At 40.2% G+C, this 25949-nt stretch overlaps 1 protein-coding gene across 11 annotated transcripts in view; it reads left to right on the top strand.

Annotated features, from left to right (window-relative positions):
* Positions 1 to 25949, top strand: part of LOC143283983 (uncharacterized) — a 63221-nt gene that overhangs the window by 7947 nt on the left and 29325 nt on the right. For 2 of the 11 annotated variants that reach the window (XM_076590477.1, XM_076590479.1), the window contains exons 2-4: positions 15783 to 15942; positions 19198 to 19311; positions 25587 to 25700. In XM_076590477.1, the coding sequence (XP_076446592.1) occupies positions 15828 to 15942; positions 19198 to 19311; positions 25587 to 25700 (343 nt within the window). In that variant the 5' untranslated portion in view covers positions 15783 to 15827. Of the gene's footprint in view, positions 1 to 3463; positions 3648 to 12557; positions 12582 to 15782; positions 15943 to 19197; positions 19312 to 25586; positions 25701 to 25949 lie in introns of those variants that run through there. The other 9 variants (XM_076590478.1, XM_076590476.1, XM_076590483.1 and 6 more) reach the window with 9 other exon arrangements.

Genomic DNA, 25949 nt, shown 5'->3' with positions numbered 1-25949 from the left:
TGCTTTTTTGAATAAGTATTGATTATTATTATTTTTAAAATATTTTTATTTCCTTCTGGGTAGTAAACTGTGGCTTCATCTAAAGTTGAATCTGTTTTAAGGATTATTTTTTTAAAAATATTTCCATCTGTGCATAAGCACACAAGAGAGAGAGGGATTGAGAGAGAGCTGGCATGCTCGGGGTATATTGCTATGTGACTGAACAGGACAGTATTTTTTTTTTTTCACAGTTAGATGGAAGTTTTACCATGTTTTGTCATCCTCAGCCCAGCCCTTACTTGGGTGTTGAGCAGCAACAGTAGAAAAACAAAAACAAAACAACAACAACAACAACAACAACAAAAATGAAAGAAACCCCTTGTTTTCTGACATAAAGGACATGCATTCAGTCTGTAGGCTTGAACCTTCAGACATGCCTAGCACACATGTACATGTACATAAACATGTGTGCATGCACATGCACACACACACACACACACACACACACACACTTAAGAACAATGTGCACAATTCCTGCATGCATGCACACAGTCATGACATGTAAGTAATTTGCACCAAGCACACATAAAAGCTCTTGTGTGTACATAAGTATACACACACACAAATATGTACACAACATACACCTATGCATGCACATGCGAATGCACACAAACTTGCACAAACAGAGAGATGCACAAGCATGCGCACACACATACACTTGGAGAGAGGGAGAGAGAGAGAGAGAGAGAGAGAGAGGCAGTGCAGTCTGAACTGTGTTACAGACTATGCGTTACATGCACAGTCATGACAGTGGGAAATAAGCTTCTTTGGACCAAAGCAAGTACACATATGTCACAGGATCGACTCGAGTCCCAGTACTCACATCCGATTATCATGCATGGCTAGAACAAACCAATGCCCATTTTGTTTCCATGGTAGCAGGATGTGTGTGTGTGTGTGTGTGTGTGTGTGTGTGTGTGTTTGAAGTTAAGTCAAAACTGGTCTTTTTTTTTTTATTTTTTTTTTTTAGTATGTGTGTGTGTGTGTGTGTACTTTAGTGGCAGCATGTGCATTTGTGTATTTGTGTCAGTTTGTGTGTGTATAAAAAAAAAAAGAAGTCTGTCGATCATTTGCATTTTAAAGATTGGAATTAGCATGTAATTGTAATTCAGGAGACGCAGTACAATTCGTATCAAGTGTATCTAATAATCCTGTGTTTTAGAGAGGATGTTTCTGACCCCTTGGTATTGCATTGATTCTTTTTTATTGAGTTTTTTTAAAGGTATAAATCTCCCACGCTTTTTTTTTTTTTCTTCTATTGAATAGAAAACAAGTTTCAATGAAAAAAAAATCATGTCATTTAAAAAAAAAGAAAAAAAGAGGGATCAAAAAGTTGTTTACCAGCAGTTATTTTTCAAAACTTTTGCTCACCTTTCTACGTTCAGTGTGTATATACATTACTTGGTAAGTGTGTGTGTATGCATGGTGTGTATGTGTGCATGTGCACACATATAATTATTTGTGTTTTGTCAGTGTGCATGTGCACATCTATCATTCATATCACAAGATCATTTTTCAGGGTCTTTGTCAGTCTAGATTGGTTACATATGTGCATGCAGATTGAAAGTGATACAACACACAAAAGCATACACACACATGTGCATGAGCGCGCACACACACACACACAGACTGATTGAGACACATACTATATGCACTTTATATACATGTATACATGCACACAAAACACAGAAAGGTACCCACACACATGTACATACACACACAAAACAGGAAAAGTTGTGTTAGTTGGATGTGGTGTAGGAAAAATGGATCAGTCGGTTCACTTTAAGCGCATGTGGCTTGAAACGGAACTTGATACAAAGACTGTTAGTATGTTTAGGTGCACTGAAATAAAAGTGAATTTTGGCATATTGTAAAATCAATGTGTGTGTGTGTTGTGTGTGTGTGTACACCTATATGCATAAGTTTATGTATGGATGAATATGCATGAACACAGGTATGGATAGATGTATGTATGTATGTGGAGTGATGGCCTAGAGGTAACACGTCCACCTAGGATACAAGAGAAACCAGAGAATCTGATCGTGCTGGTTCGAATCACGGCTCAGCTGCCGATATTTTCTCCCCCTCCACTAGACCTTGAGTGGTGGTCTGGACGCTAGTCATTCGGATGAGACGGTAAACCGAGGTCCCATGTGCAGCATGCACTTAGCGCATGAAAAAGAACCCACGGCAACAAAAGGGTTGTTCCTGGCAAAATTTTGTAGATAAATCCACGTCAATAGGAAAAACAAATAAAACTGCACACCGGAAAAAATACAAAAAAATGTGTGGCGCTGTAGTGTAGCGACGCACTCTCCCTGGGGAGGGCAGACCAAAATTTCACACAGAGAAATCTGTTGTGATAAAAAGAAATACAAATACAAAATTGAATTTGTATATGTTATATTTTATATAATGAAAAGAATTGAAAAGCATTTTTAAAATGAAATGTTCGGTGAGGATCAAAGGGGACTGACAAAGGATCAGACAGAAAGCAAATTGAAATGGGCACCATGAAGACAAGCTTTAGTTCCTCATCCGTTGATTTGTGGTCAAATGATTTATCCGTTTAACACATCAAGTAAAGAAACTGAGCCATGAAGTAGCAAGCATGCATTAAAGTTAGGTAGCGCACTTGTGTGGATTATTATTCAGTCATACTTGGGACCCAATAGGGTGAGAGGAAGGAAGCTGGAAGTCAGAGCTCCCAGTGTGTTTGTGCGTGTGTGGTGGTAGCGATCTTTCAAATTGAGGTCAGGCCAAGTTACGTTGTTCACTGTCATGTTAAGTGGTGTGGCATGGACACACACACTGACACACACACACACACACACACACACACCGTGACGTGTGATTGAGTGAGCATGTGTTGTTTGTGTGCAGTTGGTGTGTGTGTGTGGTTAATGCGGTGTGTGTGTGTGTGTGTGCATATTTTTTGTCTGTGAATGTACGTGCTTGTGGCAGTGTGGTGTGTGTGTGTGTGTGTGTGTGTGTGTGCATTTGCATATGCACAGGCTTTCGTACATATTTGTGTGCACTTCCGGCCAAACAAGATAATAAATCGGTATTACATTTTATCAAGATTACACGCACTTCACCACTTGAACATCATTACCACCAACACGTACACACACAGAATCACTGCCTCTACTGACACACAGTCTACACGCACACAAACACATGTATGAACACTCATATACACATGTGCGCACACGCGCGCGTGCAGACACACACACACACACACGCACACCAATCGATTTGCACTAGAAAAGGGCCAGTAAGATAGAAAAAAGCATTCATTGCTCGCGAACTCTCGCTCCGCGCCCCTCCCTTCTCCCATGTGAGCCAACCCCCCCCCACCACCTTCCCCTCTCCCCCTCCCCTCCTCTCCAGTCAGGGTCGTCTGCTTGTTTATCAGTCCTCGCTTTTTGCGAAGTTGAAGAAGACCGTGCACTGCATTGTGGAGAGAGAGACGTGGTGTTGCGCCGTTCCAGTTGTTAAGAGACGTGCATGTTTTGCCTCACGTGTACAACAAAATAAGACTTGTTTTGTGATTTTTGCCTTACCTGTTTGTTCGCTGAGATTCCCACTGAAGGTTCGTTGACCATGTAAGGCTGACTGTTGACGGTGTATACATTTGTTTTATTTACCATTAGTCGTGTGCAAGGCAGCTTGTTTACTTTGCTGGGGGGCGGTATCAGATTGAGGTGGGTTGATATTGGGAAGGCGTTGGCAGAATTGATTTGTTCTGGTTCAGTTAAATAATGCGCCATTTTTGGTGGAACTGAAGAAGATAGATTGGAAAAATGAAGAAGAAATTGTATTCTTGAGCTGACTGTAAATGTGCTTGTTATGGTGTTTTTTTTTTTTTTTTTTTTTTTTTTTTTTTTTTTTGGTATATGTTATTTTTGGGGGTTAACATTTTATCATTTTTGTAATCTTTTGATTGATGGTTGCAAAATAAGATTAACAACGGATTGTATTTCTCAAAATTAAAGTAAAATGAAAAAGAAAGCCAAGATGGATGTTTGTTTTTAAATCTTTTTAAAGGTGTTGGGTCATGGGGGAATGAAAGATACTGGTTGTAAAGCAAACCAGTACTTTATTCTCACTCTTGTGTGACAAAGGCAGACAACAAACTTTTTGTGCGCATGTTGTTGACTCTCCAGCCAGCAGGGGTTCAGTGGGCAATGGCAAGTGCTTGCAACGGTTTTACATATTGCATGTTTGTCACGCACAGTTGCTGACACCCAGTTAATTGTGCTACCAGAATACCACAAAGAAATGTGTTGGTCCCTTCTTTGTCTGTCTGTCAGTGGTGGTCTTTGTGTGTGTGTGTGTTGTGACAGATGTGTTCAAGTCCCTGTGATAGTGTCAGGAGGAAAGCAGGTGGAGGAGTCTTAAACTCTGTTTCCTGCAGATTGAATTTATGGAGCAGTGAATGTTTTCATTTTTTTTTTATTTACAATTTTTTTGGGGGGTACGGTTTTTGGTTTGAAAGCAGAATGAACTATTTGGTCATTCGCTTTTCTCCTGAACGTCTGTGAATTGTTTGTTAATTGGATGTTAGTTTTTTTGTTCCTTGATTTCCGAAAGTTCATGTTGCCAGTCTGGGTTGTTATTCTAAATCCGCCTGTTTTAATTGTCTCTCCCAGATTTGTTTCATTTATGAAACTATGTTTGGGCTCTTCATCATACTGGAACCCTAAATGGGTTTGTGTGAGTGTGTGTGTGTGTGTGTGTGTGCGCGCGCTTGCTTCAATATAACATGTTACATGTTTACTTTGTGTGTGTGTGTGTGTGTGAGAGAGCGAGAGAGAGAGAGAGAGAGAGAGAGGTTGGGATGAGAGAGCAAGAGAATCATTGAGCTCTTAACACAGATTTATCAGTTCTCATTTTCTGATTTACTTATTTGCTCTTGTGTGTGTTTGTGTGCGCATGTGTATGCGTGTGCACAGGCATGCGCGTGTGCACGTGTGTGTGTGTGTGTGTGTGTGTGTGTGTGAATGGATGAGTGTGTGTGTGTTGTCTATGTGTGCGTGCGTGCACTCTTTTCATACTAATTATAGTCACCACCGACAGAAACTAGGTGAAGCAGTGCTTCATACATGTGAACACCATTTAGAGTGTTGTGTGGAGAAACAGAAAGGAAAGACAGAGCACACACACAGACCACCTACCCCTCACTCCCACACACCCCCAACATTCAGAGGGTCCAGAGAAGAGACCGTGACAGTGGGAGGAGAATGGCTGTAGGCCCAGGTGGTTAGTGTTTCACCAGGAGGCCAGACAGACAGACAGACAGACCAAACAATGCAGCCCCCTCCTTCCTCTGAGGGGGGTCGATCCAGGGCTGAATGATAGGACACTCAGGGAAAGGAGGGAAGGGGTTGATGTCTGGGACACTGAAGAACAGAACACAAGGTGTGGGCCCAGGCCTTGGGACAATAGCCCAGCTAGTGTGGATTGTAGCCAGGTGGGGGGAAGAAAGGGGGAGAAGATGTGGGGAACATTTAGCCAGGATTGGAGGAAAGGGGTGGTTAGGGAGGTAGATGTAGCTAGGTACATGGGTGGGAAAGGGTGGGAGGAGGGGGAGATTTAGCCTGATGGATGGGTAGGAGGAGAGAGGGAAACTTAACCCTGTGCAGGGTGAAAGATTTAGCCAGAGGGTAAAAGGGGATGGGCAGGGAAGATTTAGCCAGGTGGGGAGGGGATAGCCAGGAGGAGGGTGAAAGATTTAGCCAGGTGTAAGAGGGAAAGTGGGAGGTGGGGTTGGGGGGCTAGCTAGGTAGAGGGAGACAGAGGAGGGGGAATATTAACCACATGTAGGGGGAAATTTAGCCATATGTGATGGGAAAGATTTAGCCAGGTGGTGGGGAAAAGGGTGGTGGGAAAGATTTTGTCAGGTGTAGGGAGAAAGGGTGGGTGGGGAAAGATACAGCTGGGTGGAGGGGGAAATGGTTGGGGAGGGGGCGGAGGGCCAGGGGTGGGGGTTGGTGGGGGTGGGGGTGGGGTTAAGCCATGTGGAAGGGGAAAGGGTTAGGGGAGGAGATTTAGCCAGGTGGAGGGGAAAAATTTGGCCAGTGGAGGGGGAAAGGGTTGGGGGGAAAATTTAGCCAGGTAGAAGGTAAAGGGTTAGGGGAGGAGATTTAGCCAGGTGGAGGGGAAAGATTCAGCCAGTGGAGAGGGGGTGAGGGAGGTTTAGAAAGGTGAGCCAGGTGGAAGGGGAAAGGGTGGGGGAAAGATTCAGCCAATAGAGTGTAAAATCAGCAGATACATTTACTTGCGAGACTAGAAAAATCTCCACCCTTCACTTACATATGTGTTGTTGTTTTTCTCTGCTGATTCATGAGCAGTAATTCCTGAACATTCACTCTGCGGAGTCTGCCCCAGTGTCTGAGGTTGGTCTTTAAGTGAACAAGTATTTATAATTTTTGTGTTCAGGTTGCCTTGTCTGCATTTGGGGACTGTGCATGGTTGACGTTTCGTTTGGTGTATGTATTTAGACATATATCAGCAATGGAAGATAGGGTGTTTGGAGCTTAGTGCAAAACAAAAACAACAACAACAACTCTATTCATGCACATAAAAACGAAGGGGGTTCAGGCTCAAAGAATTAAGCGAGTACAATGAGTTGAAAGAATAGAAAAAATCTTTCATTATTATTGATACTTACACATCACCTGTCATCAGTCAGAGACCAAGCTCTAAGTGTTTTATGAGCACAAGAGTCATTTGCATGATAGGCTGCCTACCTGGGTAGAGCTGACTGACAGCTACCTTTTAGCGCTCATCATTCATTTCCTGTGTCATTCAATCAAATTTTAGGGATGGACACCATGGACGAATATATTAGAGTTGATATTTCTGCAGAACTTTGCTTGGGACAGCCCTTTTGTTGCCATGGGTTCTTTAACATGTGCTAAGTGCATTATGGACAGAGTACCTCATTTTATTGTCTCATCTGAATGACTGACAACTTTAACTTCACTCTTGAGGCACTGCTAAGATCCGAATCCTAGACTGCTTGGTTGGGAGTTTGACATATTGGTCACTCTTGCTGTCACAGCTGTGTACATCAGTGAGCGGATGAAGTTGCCCAGAATGGATTGTGATATCCCCAAAACCAGGCAAATGGTTTTGGATTGTTTCAGGGTTACTGACGGAAAAGTCCATATCTGTTGTGTTACGCAAACGCTTGTGAAATGTACCTTTAAGACGGAGATGAGTGTTGGTGAGAATTACTGGGCAGATCTTGCAGGAAAAGATTTTCTTTCTTTGGTTACTCGATACTTGAAATTTGCTATCGTTGGACTTTGCTTTGCTTTAAGGTCGAAGAACCAGGATCTGAAATCGCATGTTTGTGATCATTTTTCTTTCAAAATTTGATATATTTGGATATATGTATATATTCAGTGTGTGAGTTTATTAAGAAAATTTCTGTTAAAATCATTTCATTACAATATGTTCAATTTAGACAAATCTAAAATCTGTAGAAGTGTGTATGCATGTGCATATCAATGGTTAGACAGTGTGTGTATGTGTGTGTGTGTGTGTGTGTCTGTGTCTGTGTACTTAATTATGCTTTGCGTTTTAGTTTTGTTTGTGTTTGTTATTGTTCATTGATTTCATGTCTGTTCACGAAGAGTGATATTAGAAGAAAAGAAGAAAAAAGGTGTGTGTGTGTGGATGGGGGGTGAGATGGGCTACACACACAGGGTGGGGTGTAATGAGCTGGATATGGAAAATGTGGCCTGAGTGAATATAGACTCTCTGTGTGTGTGTGTGTTTGTGTGTGTGTGTGTGTGTGCTATGAGTGTGTGTGCATGTGTGCGTGCGTGTGTGTGTGTGTGTGTGTGTGTGTGTGTGTGTGATTATTTCTTAATGCTTTAATAGTTTCCCATTCCTTATTTTTTGAATAAAAGGAAGAAGAAAACCGAGCCCTATTTCTGTAAGTACTTTCTTACTTTTCTTGTATAATTTATTTTATGTAAGGGGTTTTTCTTCTTTAAGTTCACTTCCATTCATATACATATGTCATCGGTTTATTGTACTAAAACCACATTTTTGGATATTGTCCTTAGCAGATCATGCATAAGATCATGCATAAGGGTTGAAAATAAAAAGGGAGTTATGACTGACCTTAGTGGGATGCCCATTTCAAGTGTTCTCTTACTTGAATATATGTATTTCCAACTGTTTGGATTTGTAGATTCTTCAAGAAGCATTTTATGTAGTCATAAATGTGACCCGACAGACCAATATTTTTAAGTTTTAGAAAGAGTTGAGATGCCGCACTTGATCGAATGCCTTATTTATATCGAAAGTGTTGATAGTATACATAAATTATGTCTTTTTAAATATTTATTTTTGATTTGACTAAAGGTTCATATGTTGATCTTCCTTGTGGAATCCTGCTTGATTTATTGGTATTACGTTATTCTTTTAACAGTAGTGTTGCAGTGTATTCAAAATTATTCTTTCCATCAGTTTACATACATGAGATGTTAGGGCTGCAGGTCTGTAGTTTTATGTTCATACCACATTTACCTTGTTTTTGAAGTGGAACTACGATCGGCTGTTCCATTTGTCCATTGTACCAGCATTTTAAAATATTTCATGAAGGAAAACAATAAAATTTATGGGTAGATTTTTCAGCATTTGATCAGGTATTGCATCAAATCCAACTGACGTTTTTTTTTTGTTAGGAGTTGATCTTATCGCATCTTTGATTTCTTGGCGTGTCAAAGGCGCATTGACGTAATGAGTGTTATCTGGATTAGGGTCTTCATATTGTGGAGTTTTTTTTCTTTTTCTCTGCAGTGTCTAGTTATATCTGTTAATCTTTTAACACAGCTTATGTTGGCAAACATATCAGCGAAGGCTTCTGCTTTTTTTGCGACAGTTGGGAGAGAAATATCTAATTTTACCGGACATGCTGGTAACATTTCATTTATGATTTTTCTTAATTGTGTGTGTGTGTGTGTGTGTGTGTGTGTGTGTGTGTGTGTGTGTGTGTGTGTGTGTGCATGCATGTGTATGTATTTGTGTGTGCGTGTGTGTGTGTGTGTGTGTGTGTGTGTATGACCTTAATTGTGTATTGTGTTTTTTTCACAGTTGCTTTGTGCATTGTCTCTAGAGGTGTGTGTGAAAGTGTGTCAGGGTGAAGGCTTTGTCAAGCTCACTGGCCAAGAAATCTTTCACTACAGGCCTTGAAATACTACACACAGCACAGCACACTATGGTGGGGGTGATATTTCTGTCAGGTGGTTCACACAGGAGATACCCTGTTTCTTCTTCTACCTCCATGGGCTGCAACTCCCATTTTCTCTTGTGCACATGTATGAGTGGGCTTATATATGTGTATGATGTTTTTTCCCACCATGTACTGATGTAAGCAGACATATTTTGTTTTCATGGTGTACATGCTGGGTATGTTCTTGTTTCCATAACCCACCGAATGCTGACATGGATTACAGGATCTTCAGCATGTATATTTGGTCTTCTGCATACGTATTACACATGAAGGGAGTTTAGGCACTGGCTGGTCTGCACATATGCTAACCAAGGAGATTGGAAAATTCTTCACTTCTAACCCTCCAGGTGCACACAAACCAGGGATCTAGTGCTCTAACCATTTGGCCACCTCACCTGTCCGTGTATCCTGTTTCAGTGTGGATTGGGTTTATGGTTCATTGGAGGGAGGGGGTTGGGGGATGAGGGGTCTCTCCTGCCTGCCTTTCTGTCTGTGCCTTTCTGTCACATGTTCAGGATCAGGATCAAATAATCATGTTGCAGTGGCCTGTTTTTGGCCATCGTTGCAACAGACTTGGGAGAGTGCATACAACTACTTAACAAGATTTTCAAAAAAATGAATGAAAAAAAAAGGAAAAGAAAAGAAAGAAAAAAAGTTGCTAGTGGTGGAAGGAACATGCAGGGAACTGTGAGTGGCCACTCTAAATGCTGATGACTTCTCCTGGTTCCATGTGCTGTAATTTCAGTAAGAACACTGATTAATTTCAGTAAGAACACTGATTCATAAATGAATATTATTACATGTCTGACACAGTACAAGCACATGCACGGTTAATGCATGCTGTGCCCAGTGATCTAGATTGTATGGATACCCGATTAAAAATAAGACACAAATAAGCGGGACCAACAGCCAGACACCAGATCACATACTGCAGAGCTGCCCCCTCCTTGAAATACTCAGCAGATCCAACTCCAGTGACCCAGAAGTTCTGTGGCTGTGTGGGGGACCTGCATCAAACAGTCGCCTTCATGGCTGAGACTGGGGCGTCCATTCAGAAAACTGGAAGGAGAAGAAGAAGCAGTTGGGAAAGTAAAGGGAATTAAGCAGATTTCAGTTATATGAAACGATAAAGTATGATGAGTACATTACCAACGAAATACTTGGGTGAATTACTCACATACTCACAGTTCTTGTTTTCATTCATGGATTGTATCGAGAGTCAATGAAATGGCAAAAGATGTTCAAACAGAGGTATTTAAATTTTTTTTTACCACTTTCCTTGTCTGTCTGTTTTTCCGTCTCTGTCTGCACTTTTATGAATATGTATGGAAAATTAAGAGCAGAACTTTACTACTTTTTCAGTTCTTTGTTGAAATATCAGAGAGAAATGTGTAAACCAATATATGATTATATCTGCAGTGAGTGAGTGAGTGTGTGTGTGTGTGTGTGTGTGTGTGTGTGTGTTCAGTAGTTGTAGTACTGTCATTTGAAGTCTTTTCACATAAAGAGTGTATGTGCATGTGCACACACTACAGACTCAGCTGAATGTGTGTATGTGATGTGTGTGTCTGCATTATGCCTGCACATCACTGTATGTTAACATATTACTTTTTAAAGGGAGAACCATAAATGCATACATCCGCCCCATGCTGTCAGCCTCACACATGCTTTACCATGTTCCTGTGTGGCTTGGATAGCAGTTCGGGCAGTCATTGTTAGCGGGCTGGCAGATGCTGTGATATTTTGTATCATCAGTTTGTAATGTTGACATTCAGAGGGGGTGACCAGAAAATGCATGCTGTGCAATATATATATATATATATATATATATATATATATATATATATATATATATATATATATATATATATATATATGTGTGTGTGTGTGTGTGTATGCATATATATACACACACACAAATTGTCTGCTGGCTGTGTCACTGGAGATGAAAATGAATGAAAATTGTTGTCAGTGCATTGTTTTGTTGAGCGGACAGGTCAGGGAAAGGAGAGGAGAAGGGGGAGAAGGGGAGTGGAGGGTGGTGAGAGAGAGAGAGAGAGAGAGAGAGGGAGAGAGGAGAAAGTGGGGATGGGTGATTGTTATCACCGGGTCTGAATGTCAGTGACCAGGATGTCAGTGACCAGGATACACATCCACCTTTCAGTGCCTCTGCCAGGTTCACTCATGTACACGTGTACCAGTGGGCTTCACTCACATACACATGTGCCAGTGGGGTTCACTCAAATGCACATGTACTTCACTCAAATGCACATGTACCAGTGGGCTTCACTTGTATGGACGCATGTACCAGTGAGCTTCACTCATGTGCTCATTTACCAGTGGGATTCACTCATATACATACACGTGTCTGTGGGTTTCATTCGCATATATATATATATATGTGTGTATATATATATATATATATATACACGCACACACACACATATGTACCAGTGTGGTTCACTTAAATGCACATGTACTTTACTCATATACACATGTGCCAGTGGGCTTCACTCAACTGCACATGTATTTTACTCATATACACATGTGCTAGTGATCTTCACTAGTATACACATGTACTAGTAGGCTTCACTTGTATACACATTTACCAGTGCGGTTCATTCAAATGCACATGTACCAGTGGGCTACACTTGTATACACATGTACTAGTGAGTTTCACTCATATACGCCTATACCAGTGGCCTTCACTCATACACACATGTACCAGTGGGTTTTTACATGCATGACTGTTTTTACCCTGGTGTTAAGGCAGCCATACTCTATTTTGAGGTGTGTGAATGCTGGATATGCTTGTATTTCCATTACGAACCAAGCACAGACATGGTGTATTGGATGAACATGTATTTGATGTTCATTGTGTCTGTACACACAAAGGAGATAAAGGCACCAGTAGGCCTGGACAAATGTTGACCTGGGAGATTAATAGTAATATCACCAGTCGTAGTCCAACAGGCACTGAGAATGGGATCAAACTCGGGACATTTGGATTTTAAACTCTGTAACTTGTCCACATCACTGAAGTTGAAAATGTTGAACAGGCCGGTTAGTTGACAACAATGGTGTCAGCTGACAAAGGGAACATTGTTCTTTCTTTCCCGTTTCCTTGAAGGAAGTGGATCCACAAGTAACGCAGAAATAGAGAGGCGTGGGAATCATGCTGTTGATGTCAATATGTGCTAATGCTGCTGGCTTTCTGCATTCATACATCTGTTGAGGGGAGAGGAAACTTTTGTTCCTGCCACATTGTGAACAAACTGTTTGAAAGGTATATTTCTTGTGATAAAAAGACTTAAAGGGTAAATCTCAGACTTAAAAAAAACAACATAAAAAACCCCACACTTTGGAAACCCACACCCAAAGTGTAAGGTATATTTCTTGTGATAAAAAGACTTAAAGGGTAAATCTCAGACTTAAAAAAAAAAAACCATAAAAAACCCCACACTTTGGAAACCCACACCCAAAGTGTAAGGTATATTTCTTGTGATAAAAAGACTTAAAGGGTAAATCTCAGACTTAAAAAAACAACAACAACAAACATAAAGAAACCCCACACTTTGGAAACCCACACCCAAAGTGTAAGGTATATTTCTTGTGATAAAAAAAAACTTAAAGGGTAAAACTCAGACTAAAAAAAAAACAACATAAAAAACCCACACTTTGGAAACCCACACCCAAAGTGTATCTGCCACACTTCCTCTTTCCCTTAAAAACGGTCTTAACTCTCTCCATACGAACGGCGAAAGAGACGACGTTAACAGCGTTTCACCCCAATTACCATCATCAAAATATTGCAAGAGGAAGGCTCTTATACTGAAGAGGTGAATGTTGACAAAGAATACCACAATTCTGACGACGGAAGTTAAAGGTTGGGTCATTCAGACACCCACTGGACATCCGAGGGGTCTGTGTAGAGGAGAAGAGAGGACTGGCCGTACTGAGTGAGTTAATCAGCCAAAACAACAGGTGTGGCAGCCAAGTTGCCAGTGTTGGGTTCTCATGGGTCTCTGACCTTTGTGGTTTGGATTCAGGGTGTGTTAAAGGTGTTTTTGTTGTTGTTGTTTGTTTTCATTTGCTTTTTTGTTTCTTAGCATCCCAGGTCACCATATCTGCAGTTAGTTACCCTCAGGGTTACCGTTGACATCCACCTGCAGTAATTATGGCCAAATTCTCAGGCAAGTTGAGGAGGGAGGGATAGGGATGGAGATAGCTATGACCACACTGACACGACCAGAACATAACATGTTAAGGTGGCCAGGGAACGCACCCTGAAAAAAGAAAGAAAGGAAAAGAACACCCACAGACAGACAGATACAGAACAAACAAACAATGGGAAATGCTTCTCTTTTTTTTTTCTTTTTTTTTTTGTAAGATGGGTGTCAGTGATTCAGACTTAAGCATTTGGACTGTGAGCTTTGTGGCCTACCAACAGAGCTGTCTGGTTGTGAATAGTGGTAGGAGTGAGATAGGGAGGGTGCTGGGATTGGGTTAGTTGGCTACAGGGTAAAAGAAAGTGTGTGAGACAAAACACTTTGGTCAGCGAGAATGAGTATGGAGGACCAGGAGAGAGCTTTGTTGTGCAGAGGTGAAACAGAATTCTGTTTGCTGCACCAAAGCACAAAGTGTAAAATGACTGTTACAGTGTGTATCGGTGGGTTCAGTCCCTACAAACTACTCTCTAGATGAATACAAAGGGTATGGCAAGGATGGGAGGTGGATATTAGTTTGCCTGAACTATTTGTGTGTGTGTGTGTGTGTGTGTGTGAGAGAGAGAGAGAGAGAGAGAGAGAGAGAGAGAGAGAGTGTGTGTGTGTGTGCAGTATGAAACTTTGAGAAGAGGGGAGAGAAAGAGAAAGAGTGAGGTTAAAGAAGCAGTAGTTGTGTAACATACTAGGGGTGATTTGTTTGTGTTTATCTATGTGGGCCAGTGGGCTTTGTAATCAGTCTCATACAAGATGCCACTCTGAAGCACACTTGACCAGATTTACGCAGCCATTGAACACCCCACCCCTTTCCCCCTCTCTCTCCTGCCACATACCCACACTAACTGAATGAAATACCAGGTATTAATTCATTTGTGTGCACAATTGTGCACACATGCACACGCACTTCTTGTTGCATTTTGCTACATGCATACTTACCCCTTAACGTGTGCTCACATGTGTGCTATCACAGACATGGGCAAGTGTACACACACACACCCACACCCACATACACACCCACACACACTTGTTTTGTCTCAGAAAAAAGAACAGATAACCATTCACCATGAGCATCTACCCAGGTTATCATCAGGGACTGATGCCTGGAAGGTCAAGGGTTCGAATCCTTTTGAGCATTGGGAAGAACGTAGAAGATTCATCATCACTGTTTATCTTTGTCACTTTAAGCAGAGTGTCATGTGAAACTTTTTGTGGGTGCTGACTTCAGCACAGAGTTGAGTGCAGTGGACTGACACCAGAAGACTGGAGCCACAAACTAGGAGTGTCGCCCATGACTTGACGGACATAGCAGATATCAAGATTTTTCAGGCCTGGTTAAAGCCAGGATGTATGTTATGAAAGGAAGCGTATAGAGTACTGTCATGTTGTATTGTCTGAAACCAAAGCGGATTTTCATAGTGGTATTGTCATATCCACATCTGTACATATAAAACACATTGAACTCGATTTAGGGGGGGAAAATGCTGTTTGACAGTGTTCATTACTATCTGTAGCTGTCAGTGTTACACAGAATAATGTATACAGTGAATTGTTCAACATCTAGAGGCCCAGTATGCCCTGCTGTCATGATGATCTCATTTTGATGTCTCAGGCACTTTGAAGCTTGCTGTGAGTGTGAGGTATTGTTGGGGTCATCAGGAAGTGGGGAAGTGATGCTGGTCTCCACTTCACAGTCCACAGTCTAGCTCCGTGACTGTCACTGAGCAGTCATTGCCAAAAGCAGCTGAGGGTGTGCTAGGTTGTATCATGCGTTTTATGTTGAACCGGGGCATTATGTTTGCGAGAACTTTAAAAAGTTTTCAAATAAAAACAACAACAAAAAACAAAAAAAACAAAAACTGATTAAGATAACTTCAATTTTTTTTATATTATTATTTTTTAATTTTATTTTATTTTTATAGAACAGAGACTTGAAGGACATTATTAACTCAGCGGAAGGGATGTTGGGTTGCATGCTGTGCATTGACCTGAATAAATGCTCCTTCATGAGCACAAAAGGGGGACCCCCCCCCCCCCAACCTGACACCCCCTCCCACCCCCCCCATCCCCCAACAAAACAACTCCCCATCCCCTCCAACCCACCCCTCCCAAAAGGAAGAAAGGAAAAAATTAAAAGTTTCTTCATCACCATGTTTTGTATGCAGCTTTTAATTGTGTGTGTGTGTGTGTGTGTGTGGCAAACATTTTTTACATATTGAGCCTTCGCCTCTTGTTATGATTTATGCAGTTCTGTGTTTCACTTTCAGATACTTTTTGCTGAACCTTGTTGTTGACTGACGGAGAGACAAAAGATGGCGGACACCACCAAGCCCCCACAACAGCTCTTGGCCGAGATCGGAAAAGCGGACGTGCAGAAAATGAAGCATGTGCAGACCAACGAGGAGAACTCCCTGCCCTCTGCTGAAGGTAGGGCCCGCAACTGTTGCTTTACTTCCTTCCTTTTTTTTTTTTTTTTTATTTCATGAAGGTAACAAAAAATACACAACACATCAAGAAAATTCTTGCACAGTTTGGTTTCAGAAAAGAATATGGCAACACAAACGTGTGTTGTACAACTGTACATTTGCTTGATTTTTGTTTTTGCAAGTCTTTCTGTTTTGTTGATGTATGCTTTTCATTGATTTTTGCATCATGGGTTTCATTGTCAAATATGAATCTTAATTTTAACAGAAAATCCCATTCTTTCCTGGCTTCTTCCCTGAAATTTGATTGAAAATTTCATTTTTTTTTTTTTAATGTTGCCAGTGTCATGTCATGTAATTTGTCAGGAACTGTATTTTTTTTTGCAGGGGATTTTCCCCTATGTGACACAGTTTTATGTTTAATGTGGTTGAATTTTTATTTAGTTGGGCAGTTTTGATATGGCACTGTGTGGTTGGCAAGACTATTACGGTATTATCAATAATGTCCATGTTCATGTTACCAACAGATGATGATTTAATGGGTGGGTTTGTCAGCATGATGTGGAGAGATTGATTTTTAATGTTCAGTGCATGATCAGCACTACTGACCAACAGTTATAATATGATGGCAGATACTCTCATTAATTTTGCAGTTGATGATTTGAAAATCAAGACAAACACTGAAACATTGACACTGCATAGTAATGTTGGTATCATTAAATTAAAGAACATGGGTAAAACATGAGCAGGGAGGACAACCCATTAGAAATGTTGTAAAGGTCTTCTGTTTCATGATAAGGAAACTTTAGGCCCAAGGGAAAAGAACATGTCCGTTTAAGGAAACTTTAGGCCCAAGGGAAAAGAACATGTCCGTTTAAGTTTCTTTTGTCATTGTTGATAGAGTGACTGTAATTTAGAACAGATTGAAAGGACAGATGCCATGCTTTGCAGAAAACCAAGTACTCCGCAAATTGAAATTTACAAAGGGTTATACTTTGACAAGCAGTGTACAGCAGTGCTCAGCTTTTATTTTGTTTATTGTTGTACCGAAGAGATGACCATCGTGACCAAGAATTGCAATGCTTTTGACTTGTGGAGTGGTGGCCTAGTAGGCAGCCGGCCTGACAAGGAAGTGAGTGAGTGTGCATGGGTTAAAGTTAAATATACAAAGTTTTTTTTTTACTTTCCCTTCCCCCATCCTTTAAACCCTAAGTGGTGGTCTGGATGCTGTCATTCAGATGAGACAATCACCAGAGGACCTGTGTGCAGTGTGCACATAGTACTCATGAAAAGAACCCATGGTTTCAAAAGGGTTGTCCATGACAAGTTCTGTAGAAAAATCCACTTTGATGGTGAAACAAATAGACTTGCAGACAGAAAAAAGACCCCCCCCCCCCCCCCCCAAAAAAAAAAGTGTTGCTGAACTGTGGTGACACACTTTTCCAGGGGAGAGCAGCCTGAATTTCACACAGAGAAATTGTTGTGAAAAAAGTGTACAATACAATTACAATACAAAAAGATACAATACGAATAATTCAAAACGTAAGTCTCAGATTATTTCTGTAGAAATATCTTGTTATTGGAGTTCAGAACCCAGTTTCTAAATCCAGTTTTTAACGTTAGTGTGAGGAACATATCAGCTTGGCATTTAGCATTGCTGAGCCAAAGTGGATGTTAATTTCACGAACAGTGAACAGAGCTCAATGCATGAAGCAGTACAAAAGTATTATTAAAAAAAGCATGATGAAAATACCAGCCAGCCAAATGAGCATATATTTTTGTGTGCCAAAACTTTTATGTGAATTATTTTCTTCATTAAAAAGGGAACCCATTTCAACACTGTGTTGCTTGTTTGACACGACTGAAATGAATCATGTCCTCAGCTTGACATTAAAAAAAAAAAAAAAAAAATCTTATAAATCTTTAACTCTTTTACTAAGTTGAAAGGCAAAATCAGTTGTATGGTCCCAAGGTCAGCTTTGGAGCTTTGACCTGCATTGATGGTTTGAAGTGGAGTATTGTGTAGAAAGGGAAAGGTTGAATGTGAAAGTGACGGTGAAACATTTCTCTCTCTATTTTTTTTAAAGCTGAATTTTGAGTCCATGAACAAATATTTTAGAGGAAATGAAGCCTAAGCAAGTTAAAAAAAAGATTTAAAGTTCTTGAACATTAGTATATTTTTCTGTGTGCATTTGGTCTGGTGTGTCTGGTGGTCAGATCTTGAATATCGGTAGAGCATTTTAGTTTGGATTAACTGGTGCAACTTCTTTTTTTGATTATAATTAAAAAAAAAAAAAAGAAAAAGAAAAAAAAAGAGGTATTGAGCATCAGTGCTACAGTACAGTTAAGTGAAATTTTAGCTTTATGCCATGGTTACTTTTGGGATTATGGTTGCCACCATTATCATTGAGTTGGAAGTATACATGGAAGGTATTCAGTTTGTCTTGATTTTCACTTTTGGCACCTCATCCAATATTACATTAGTGTGGCTTAGGAATGACAAGCTTTTAATTTTTCATGTTCATGAGCACTTTAATTTTCTGTACAACTCTGTCAATTGACATGTGATTTTCATTCTTTTTCACGGCATGATTATGGTACACATAATGAAAGGTGTAAAATGTACAGCTTCAAAACGAAAAGCAGTGATACCATGCATGAACTGATCTTTGTCTTACACCGTATTGTGCTGTTTCAGTTTGGCTTTTTTTTTTTTCTCTCATATAGCTTTATTATGATTTTACTTGAAAAAATTCTGTTTGCAAAAAGATATGAATACATAAGTTTACAAGTTATGTGTGTGTGTCTTTGTTTAAATGTGAGTGTTTGTGGTGACTTGTGTGTGTGTGTGTTTATGTGTGTGTGTGTGTGTGTGTGTGTGGATGTGCACGCGTGTGTACGTGTGTATCTATGCGTTCTTGATTATTTTTTGGTCATCGTTACTGATGTGAAAACCTTACACATGCTTCTTTACTTTTTCTGAGTTTTGCAAACTCTCTTTCTTTCTCTCCCTCTCTCCCTCTCCACCCCCCCCCCCTCTCTCTCTCTCTCTCTCTTTTTTTCCCTGGTTATGGATATTTTGGGATTACTTCACTTTCATTTTGTGTAGTGGTATTATTTTTTTCGTACTATGTTTTATTGCTTTTCTTCTCTTTCTTCTTTTCTGAATATAATATTTTTGGTTACATGACTTTCACCGTGTGGTGGTATTGTTTTTCTCTCCCTTCCCACCTCCTTCCTGGGGCATGCATGTGTCTAGACGTAGCTCAGGAAAAGTCTCATCAGAAGCTGTTGGAAGGGATAGCTCACTTTGAGCCAGACGCTTTGCATCACACCAGTACTAAAGAGCGAGTGGTGCTGCCTGATACCACCAGTGAGTCTTTCTGGCTGCCGCTACATTCGTAGTGCTGGAGTTCTGTATTTGATTGTTTATTTTATTTTATTTTATTTTATTTTATTTATTTTTTTGAGGGGCAATGGTTGGTTGTTTGCTTTCCGCTTCATGGTTTCTTGGGGTTTTTATATTTTATTTTTTGGCATGGCTTCTGTGTTGGTTTTCACTATATTGCTTGGTATGGTTCAATTTTTTCTCGGGGTTATGTTTTGGTATAGGAATCTTTTTGATTGGTGTGTGTGTGTGTGTGTGTGTGTGTGTGTGTAAATGAGTGAATGTCAGAATAAAGAGGACTTTTGTCAGTGATAGCAAGAGACCGTTTTTAAACAGAATTATAATTGTTAAGCCTTAAGGGATAATCAGAATAGATTTGTTTTTATACATATAAAAAAAGAAAAAGGAATTGGGTGTTGAGTATGTGGGTTTAGGGGTGGGTGGAGGGGGGGGGGAAGGAGGGGGGGGGGGAAGGAGGAGAGAATATGAATATGTGAGTGATAAAGTGTACATTTCATACTTTAAACAAGTTTTCAAGTCATTTAGCCAAGTAAAATAGGGAGTTTGAAAAAAAAAAAAAAAAAGAAAGAAAAAAAGCTTGGAATGACATAACTGTTAATGGACATGATCATGTGTAAAACAAAAAGATAAGAATTCTTCTTGTGAATGGTCTGTTTATCTATTTAACACAACTACTGTAGGTTAAGTTTACTTCTCCCACTTAACTTGTTGTTTAACTGCATGCTTTGAATTCTTATGTTTTACTCCTGCTTGAAAAACAGAGGCATGCATTCTATACTGCTATGATCTGTTAGTTGTTTGTGATAGTTATTGTACTTTTGTAAGTGCAGAATATTGTATTGTAATTTCAGTGCTACATATGGCACTCTGGTGTTAATCTACTTGTTGTACTTTACTGCTACATATTGTAGTTTTGTATTAGTGCTACATATTGTTCTTGAGTGTTAGTCCTACATATTGTATTTTACTGCTACATTTTGTGCTTAAGTGTCTGTACTACAAATTGTACTTCAGTGATAGTGCCACATAATGTGCTTCACTGCTACATAAGTGTCTGTACTACAAATTGTACTTCAGTGATAGTGCTTCACTGCTACATATTGTACAAAATGTTAGTCCAACATATTGTATTTTACTGCTACATATTGTACTTAATTGTCAGTGTTACCAATTGTACTTAAGTGATAGTGCTACATACTGTACTTTACTGCTACATATTGTCTTAGTGCTACACATTGTGTTTTAGTTGTAGTGATAAGCATTGTACTTTAGTGATAGAGCTGTGTATTGTTGTTACTTCAGCAGAAGCACTAGAATGCAGTCTGGTATTTGGGTTCCATCTGTTCCTGTTCCTGAAACATTGGGACATCACTACTGTTTATTTGTCTGAAGTGCTTTAATGGATTAATACAAAGAGCCTTTTGGGATGAATTGTTATGCATCAACATTTACGCTGCCTTCAGATCGGCTTTTTCTTTCACTTCTCTCCTTATCAACACACATCTGTTTGAACTGCAGATCTCTCATGTTGAAAAGCTGTCAGATGTGAATGCAAGTCATTGATTTATGTGTGTGCATGTGTGTGTGTGTGTGTGTGTGTGTGAGAGAGAGCGAGCGAGGGGGGAATGCATGTATGTGCATGTGTGTGTATGTGTGTTGAAGAATAGCAACAACGTTTTAGATAACTGTCTCAAAGGAATGACACATGTTACCTTTACTTGCTTTTGATAGAGTGTGAGAGACCATATGGAATGCTTTTTTCTTCTTTTTTTTTTTTCCTTAAGAGAGGAAACTTGCAGATGGCATTTGTACAATGTGTTAGAACAAATCAAAGTTATTGGTAGTTTTTGTTTTTTCTTGTTCATCTTGTTCATCACAAATTGAACTGCTGTTTGTTATGGGTGTCCAGTGTGGATTATCCTTCCCTTTCCTTCTGTCTCTGTCATGTCAGCTGGACTGCGTGTGTATCTGTGTATTGATGGGATTATATCTCAATCTGGTCATGATCTCTTTCGCATGAATTGCCTGCCCACGTCGTGTATGAGTCTCTGTGGCTGTGTGTATGGTTTTTGCTGCGGCAGCTGTGAGTGACTTGGAAACCAAGGGACTGTTGAAAGAAAATAAAACTGTAGTTATGTAAAACAAAAAAGAAAAAAAGTATTTTGTAGATGTTTCAAGTCAGGGACGCACCATCTTACCTTTTCTGATTTTTCTTCTTCTTCTTCTTCTTCTTCTCTCAATCTCTGTCTGTCAGTTTCTGGTCATCTGTCACTTTGTCATTCTCCTTGCAGATAGTCTTGGGTACCAGGTTGTCATCCTGATTCGCCTATTGCTGTTTCACGTATTCCTGATTAGACAAAACTGAACAGATTGTTTGCCTAAGCATTTAGTGTTACTTTTTTTTTTTGTTATTTTGTACATATATCTGCTGACTATGGACAGCAGATTGATCCTGTGCTTGAGATGTGTTACTGTGTATTGCTCTCTGTATTCATTGTGTAATCAGAAACAGACTGGACAAAACCCCAGGGTTGTGATGTATATTCAGAACATACCGTGCTTCTCTTTGGACTGCATGTCAAACCATGTACCAACAACTCATTTACTATACTGGTCATGTATCTTGTGTCAATACATGTAATAAACTGACCATGAAACACCGTCCTCTAAAAGAGACAGCTCGAAGTCAATGATTTTTGGGCATGTCAGCTTCACAGACTGAAGTGTATTTTGTACTGTGTGCTCGGGATTTGTTGAACATTTATTTTGAATGGTATCATGTGTTTGATACACAGCTGCTACTGGACAGCATTGTTTAACGATATCCTGTATTGTGTAGACAGCTGTTTCTGGACTTTTATGAACAGTGATAAGCATGTGCACATGTAAGTGGATGTGCACATGCAACCACATGTAAATTGTAAAGAATGGACTTTTTTAGCCCAGTTTATTTCAACACATCTATTGTAGATGACAGTCAGATGGATCTAAACATACACATGTATGAAAAGATGTTGAAAGAAAATGCTTACATGCTTGCGTGCATATACATAAACATAACAGACAGACAAACACACCACACCACACCACACCAACACACAGACACACACACACACACACACACACACACACACACACACACACACACACACAGAAATGTAATTAAAATGCAAACACCGGTTATTGCAAGACAGAGATAAAGAATTAGTGCAAAGTGTATGTTTTTTTTCAAACATAACATTCTTCATAAATCATTGTTTACAGTCAGTTTAGGTCATATGGAAAAATATAAGAAACACTTAACATGATTAAGATTAACAATTAAATTCCTCAAAGACTGACAGCCAGTCAATACCTAATGCTTTATTTCTCACACCTGAACAGGTTTTGCTGATAAAAAAAAATCCAGATTAACAAAATTGTCAAAAGCATGCTCGCGCATGCTTAATCAACTCAAATAACTGACATGTCTGTATACTGATGAGAACAACATTCTGCTTAACATCATCCTGACATCTAAGGATACGAGGAGCGATAATTTCTGACTATTAGATCTACATGAATCAGGTTGCTGCTAACAGTAACATGTCTTCCTCACACAAAGTTCATGCAGGGCATGCAGCATGCAGCATGTCTTGCTTACATGAAGTTTAGGCACGGCATGCAGTGTGCATCATAAACTTCAGGCTGGGCATGCACAATGCTTCTTACTCTTGGAAATGACTGCTGAAAGTCTGTAGATGCTCTGTCATCCTGGTGCTGCTCATTGTCATCTGAGACATGATTTCTTTGTATTCGGGGTCCACTATCCGTTGTGGTTTGTCTGCTTGTTGTGGTTTGTCTGCTGGGTCCGTTGTTCATGATCAGTGTGTACCTGTGTGAGTGTGTGCTTGCATTCTGATTGCTGGATTTGTGTTTCTTGTTTACCGGAGTCTTTGTGTGCTTGGCATGTGTGGTGTGCATGTGTGCTGGGGTATTGTGCTTTGTGTCAGCTTCCCAGCATGAATATGTGTGTGTATGATGGGTGGGCATGTATGGAAGGTGTGCATGTGTGCATACATGATTTAAGAACATCTGAAAAATATTTTAAAAAATCATGTTCATGCTTGTGATTTTGTGTGTGTGTGTGTGTGTGTGTGTGTGTGTGTGTGTGTGTGTGTGTGTGTGTGTGTGTGTGTGTGTGTGTGTGTGTGTGTGTTAAAAGCATTGGAAAGAATAATACATGCTTCTGTGTATATGTGTGTGCATGTATGTGTGCCTCTGTGTGTGTGTGTGTGTGTGTGTGTGTGTATTTGTAAGAGTGAGTGTGTGTGTGTGTATTTGTAAGAGTGAGTGTGTGTGTGTGTATGTGTGTGTGTGGTATTGATGAGAGTGAGCAAAAAGAGATGAACAGTGTGTTTAATTTTCAAGATTTTTTGTTGTTGATTGCAGCCAGTCTGTCTTGGGTTCATGGGTCTGGTTATCGTTAACCAAAGAAGAAAAAGGAAACCTCTGATAATTGCTTTCTGCAATTCAGTTTAACCCCTTGTCTGCTACTGACAAGTGTGTTTGTCGGTGAAGGGCTCTTGACTGAGACTGAGCTCACAGGTCAGGGTAACAGTCACAGTTTCTGTTTGTGGTCCTTCATTTTGGGATGGTATTAATTTTGTTCAAGGAAATCAGTAATGAACTCTTGGAAATGAAATTTTGACTGGCTGGGAAAAGTCCCATCTTTTGAGGGTTGGTGCAGCCCTTGTTCTGACCTGTGCGTCGTTGTCACCTTGTTCAGTGTGGCTGAACTGAAAGTTAATGATTTATACCAGGAACCCAGGACTGATTTGTGTGTGTGTGTGTGTATGTGTGTGTGTGTGTGTGTGTGTGTGTGTGTGTGTGTGTGTGTACATGTGTGTGTGTGTGTGTGTGTACGTATGTGTGTGTGTGTGTGTGTGTACGTATTTGTGTGTGTGTGTGTGAGTGAGTGTACATGTGTGTGTGTGTGTGTGTGTGTGTGTGAGTGAGTGTACATTGTGTGTGTGTGTGTGTGTGTGTGTGTGTGTGTGTGTGTGTGTACATGTGTGTGTTAGTGTGTACGTGTTTGCGTGTTTGTGTTTGTGTGTGTGTGTTTGTGTGTGTTTGCGTGTTTATGTGTGCGTGCGTGCATGTGTGCGTGTGTGCATTCCTCTTCTCCAGTTATCCTCCCCTCCCATTCCTTCACACGTCCCCTTGACCTCTGTATGTGTTTGTGTGTGAAAGGTGTTGAGAGATTTGCCGCTTGTTTTGGGTTTTGTTGAAAGTGCAATTGACAATGTGGTCAGATGTGTTTTCTATAGATGCCTTTTTATGATTTATTTTCCCTTGGCCTTGTAGTGTGCACATTTTGTTGCTTAAAGATCATTTTTGTTTATTTACTTATTTGCTTACTCCCTGTTTATTTGTTTGCATATCCAATCATTTGTTTTATTTCCCAGCTGATTCTCGGCATCAGAAATAAGGGACAGTAATTTTCCTTCAACATAAAACATTTGTGGTGTAAAGTGGAGTAGAAATTTGATAGAACATTATACCTGACTCATTTTCATGTACACACACGTAAACATGCTCACATAAGCACACAGAGTATGTTGTATTGTGTCTACAAACTTCTGATACAATATCTGTGTGCACATCAACAATCATGCATGTATGCATATGAATAGTCACTTTTTAAAGTGAAAAATTGATGGTTCTAAACCCAGTAAAAGATAAAACTCGGTGCATACACACATGTACACACACAGACCGACAGACAGACACACATATACACACATACTCACCTCCCCCGCCCTCCCCCCACATATATATTACTGACAGGTTTGGTATGCCTTGAGAATCAGCTGGATTCATCCCCCCCCAGCCCCCAGTCTGTTTGTATGATGGTTTATTTGTCTGGTTATTTGTTCATTTATTCATTCATACATTTATTTCAGTTCATTTGCACTGTCTGGACATAGGATTTTCACTTTGTGTGTGTGTGTGTGTGTGTGTGTGTGTGTGTGTGCGTGCGCGCGCGCACATCCCCCCTGCTTCTTCCCTTTCACCTGCAATTTCTTGTGCATAATTTCCCCTTTTACCCCCCCACCCCACCCTTGCTGTTGAATTTTGTTGTACATAGTTCCCCCATCACTCACCTCACTGTAGTATTACTATGCGTGGTTTTTTTTTTTTTTTTTTTTTTTTTTTTTTGGCTGATTTTTTGCTTGCTTGTTGTTTGCCTTGGCTAGTGATCGCTGAAGAAAAGCAGCATCAGGAACATATCAGCAACATTAGCTCCTTCAAACGACAGAGCTTGAATCGCACAGTATCGCAGGAGAAATCGGTCCTGCCTGACCAGCAGAGTAGGTTGTTTTTTGTTTGGTTTGTGTTGTCTCGCTTTGTCACTGTGTGTTGTTTGGGCATAGCTGTGATTGTGTGTAATGTTGGTGAATGTGTTAGGTGTAGTTTGCGTGTGTGTGTGTGTACAGATCTGTTTCTGTGTGTTGTTTGGACATAGTTATGATGATGTGTAAAGTTGGTGAATGTGTTATGTGTAGTATGTGTTTGTTTTTGATTTGTCCCTGTGTTGTTTGAACGTAGTTATGATGATG

This window comes from Babylonia areolata, chromosome 7 (genome assembly GCF_041734735.1).
Source record: "Babylonia areolata isolate BAREFJ2019XMU chromosome 7, ASM4173473v1, whole genome shotgun sequence".
Lineage (NCBI taxonomy): Eukaryota > Metazoa > Mollusca > Gastropoda > Neogastropoda > Buccinidae > Babylonia > Babylonia areolata.
Note: the sequence above shows the minus strand (reverse complement) of the source record. Positions and strands in the feature narration are given on the sequence as shown.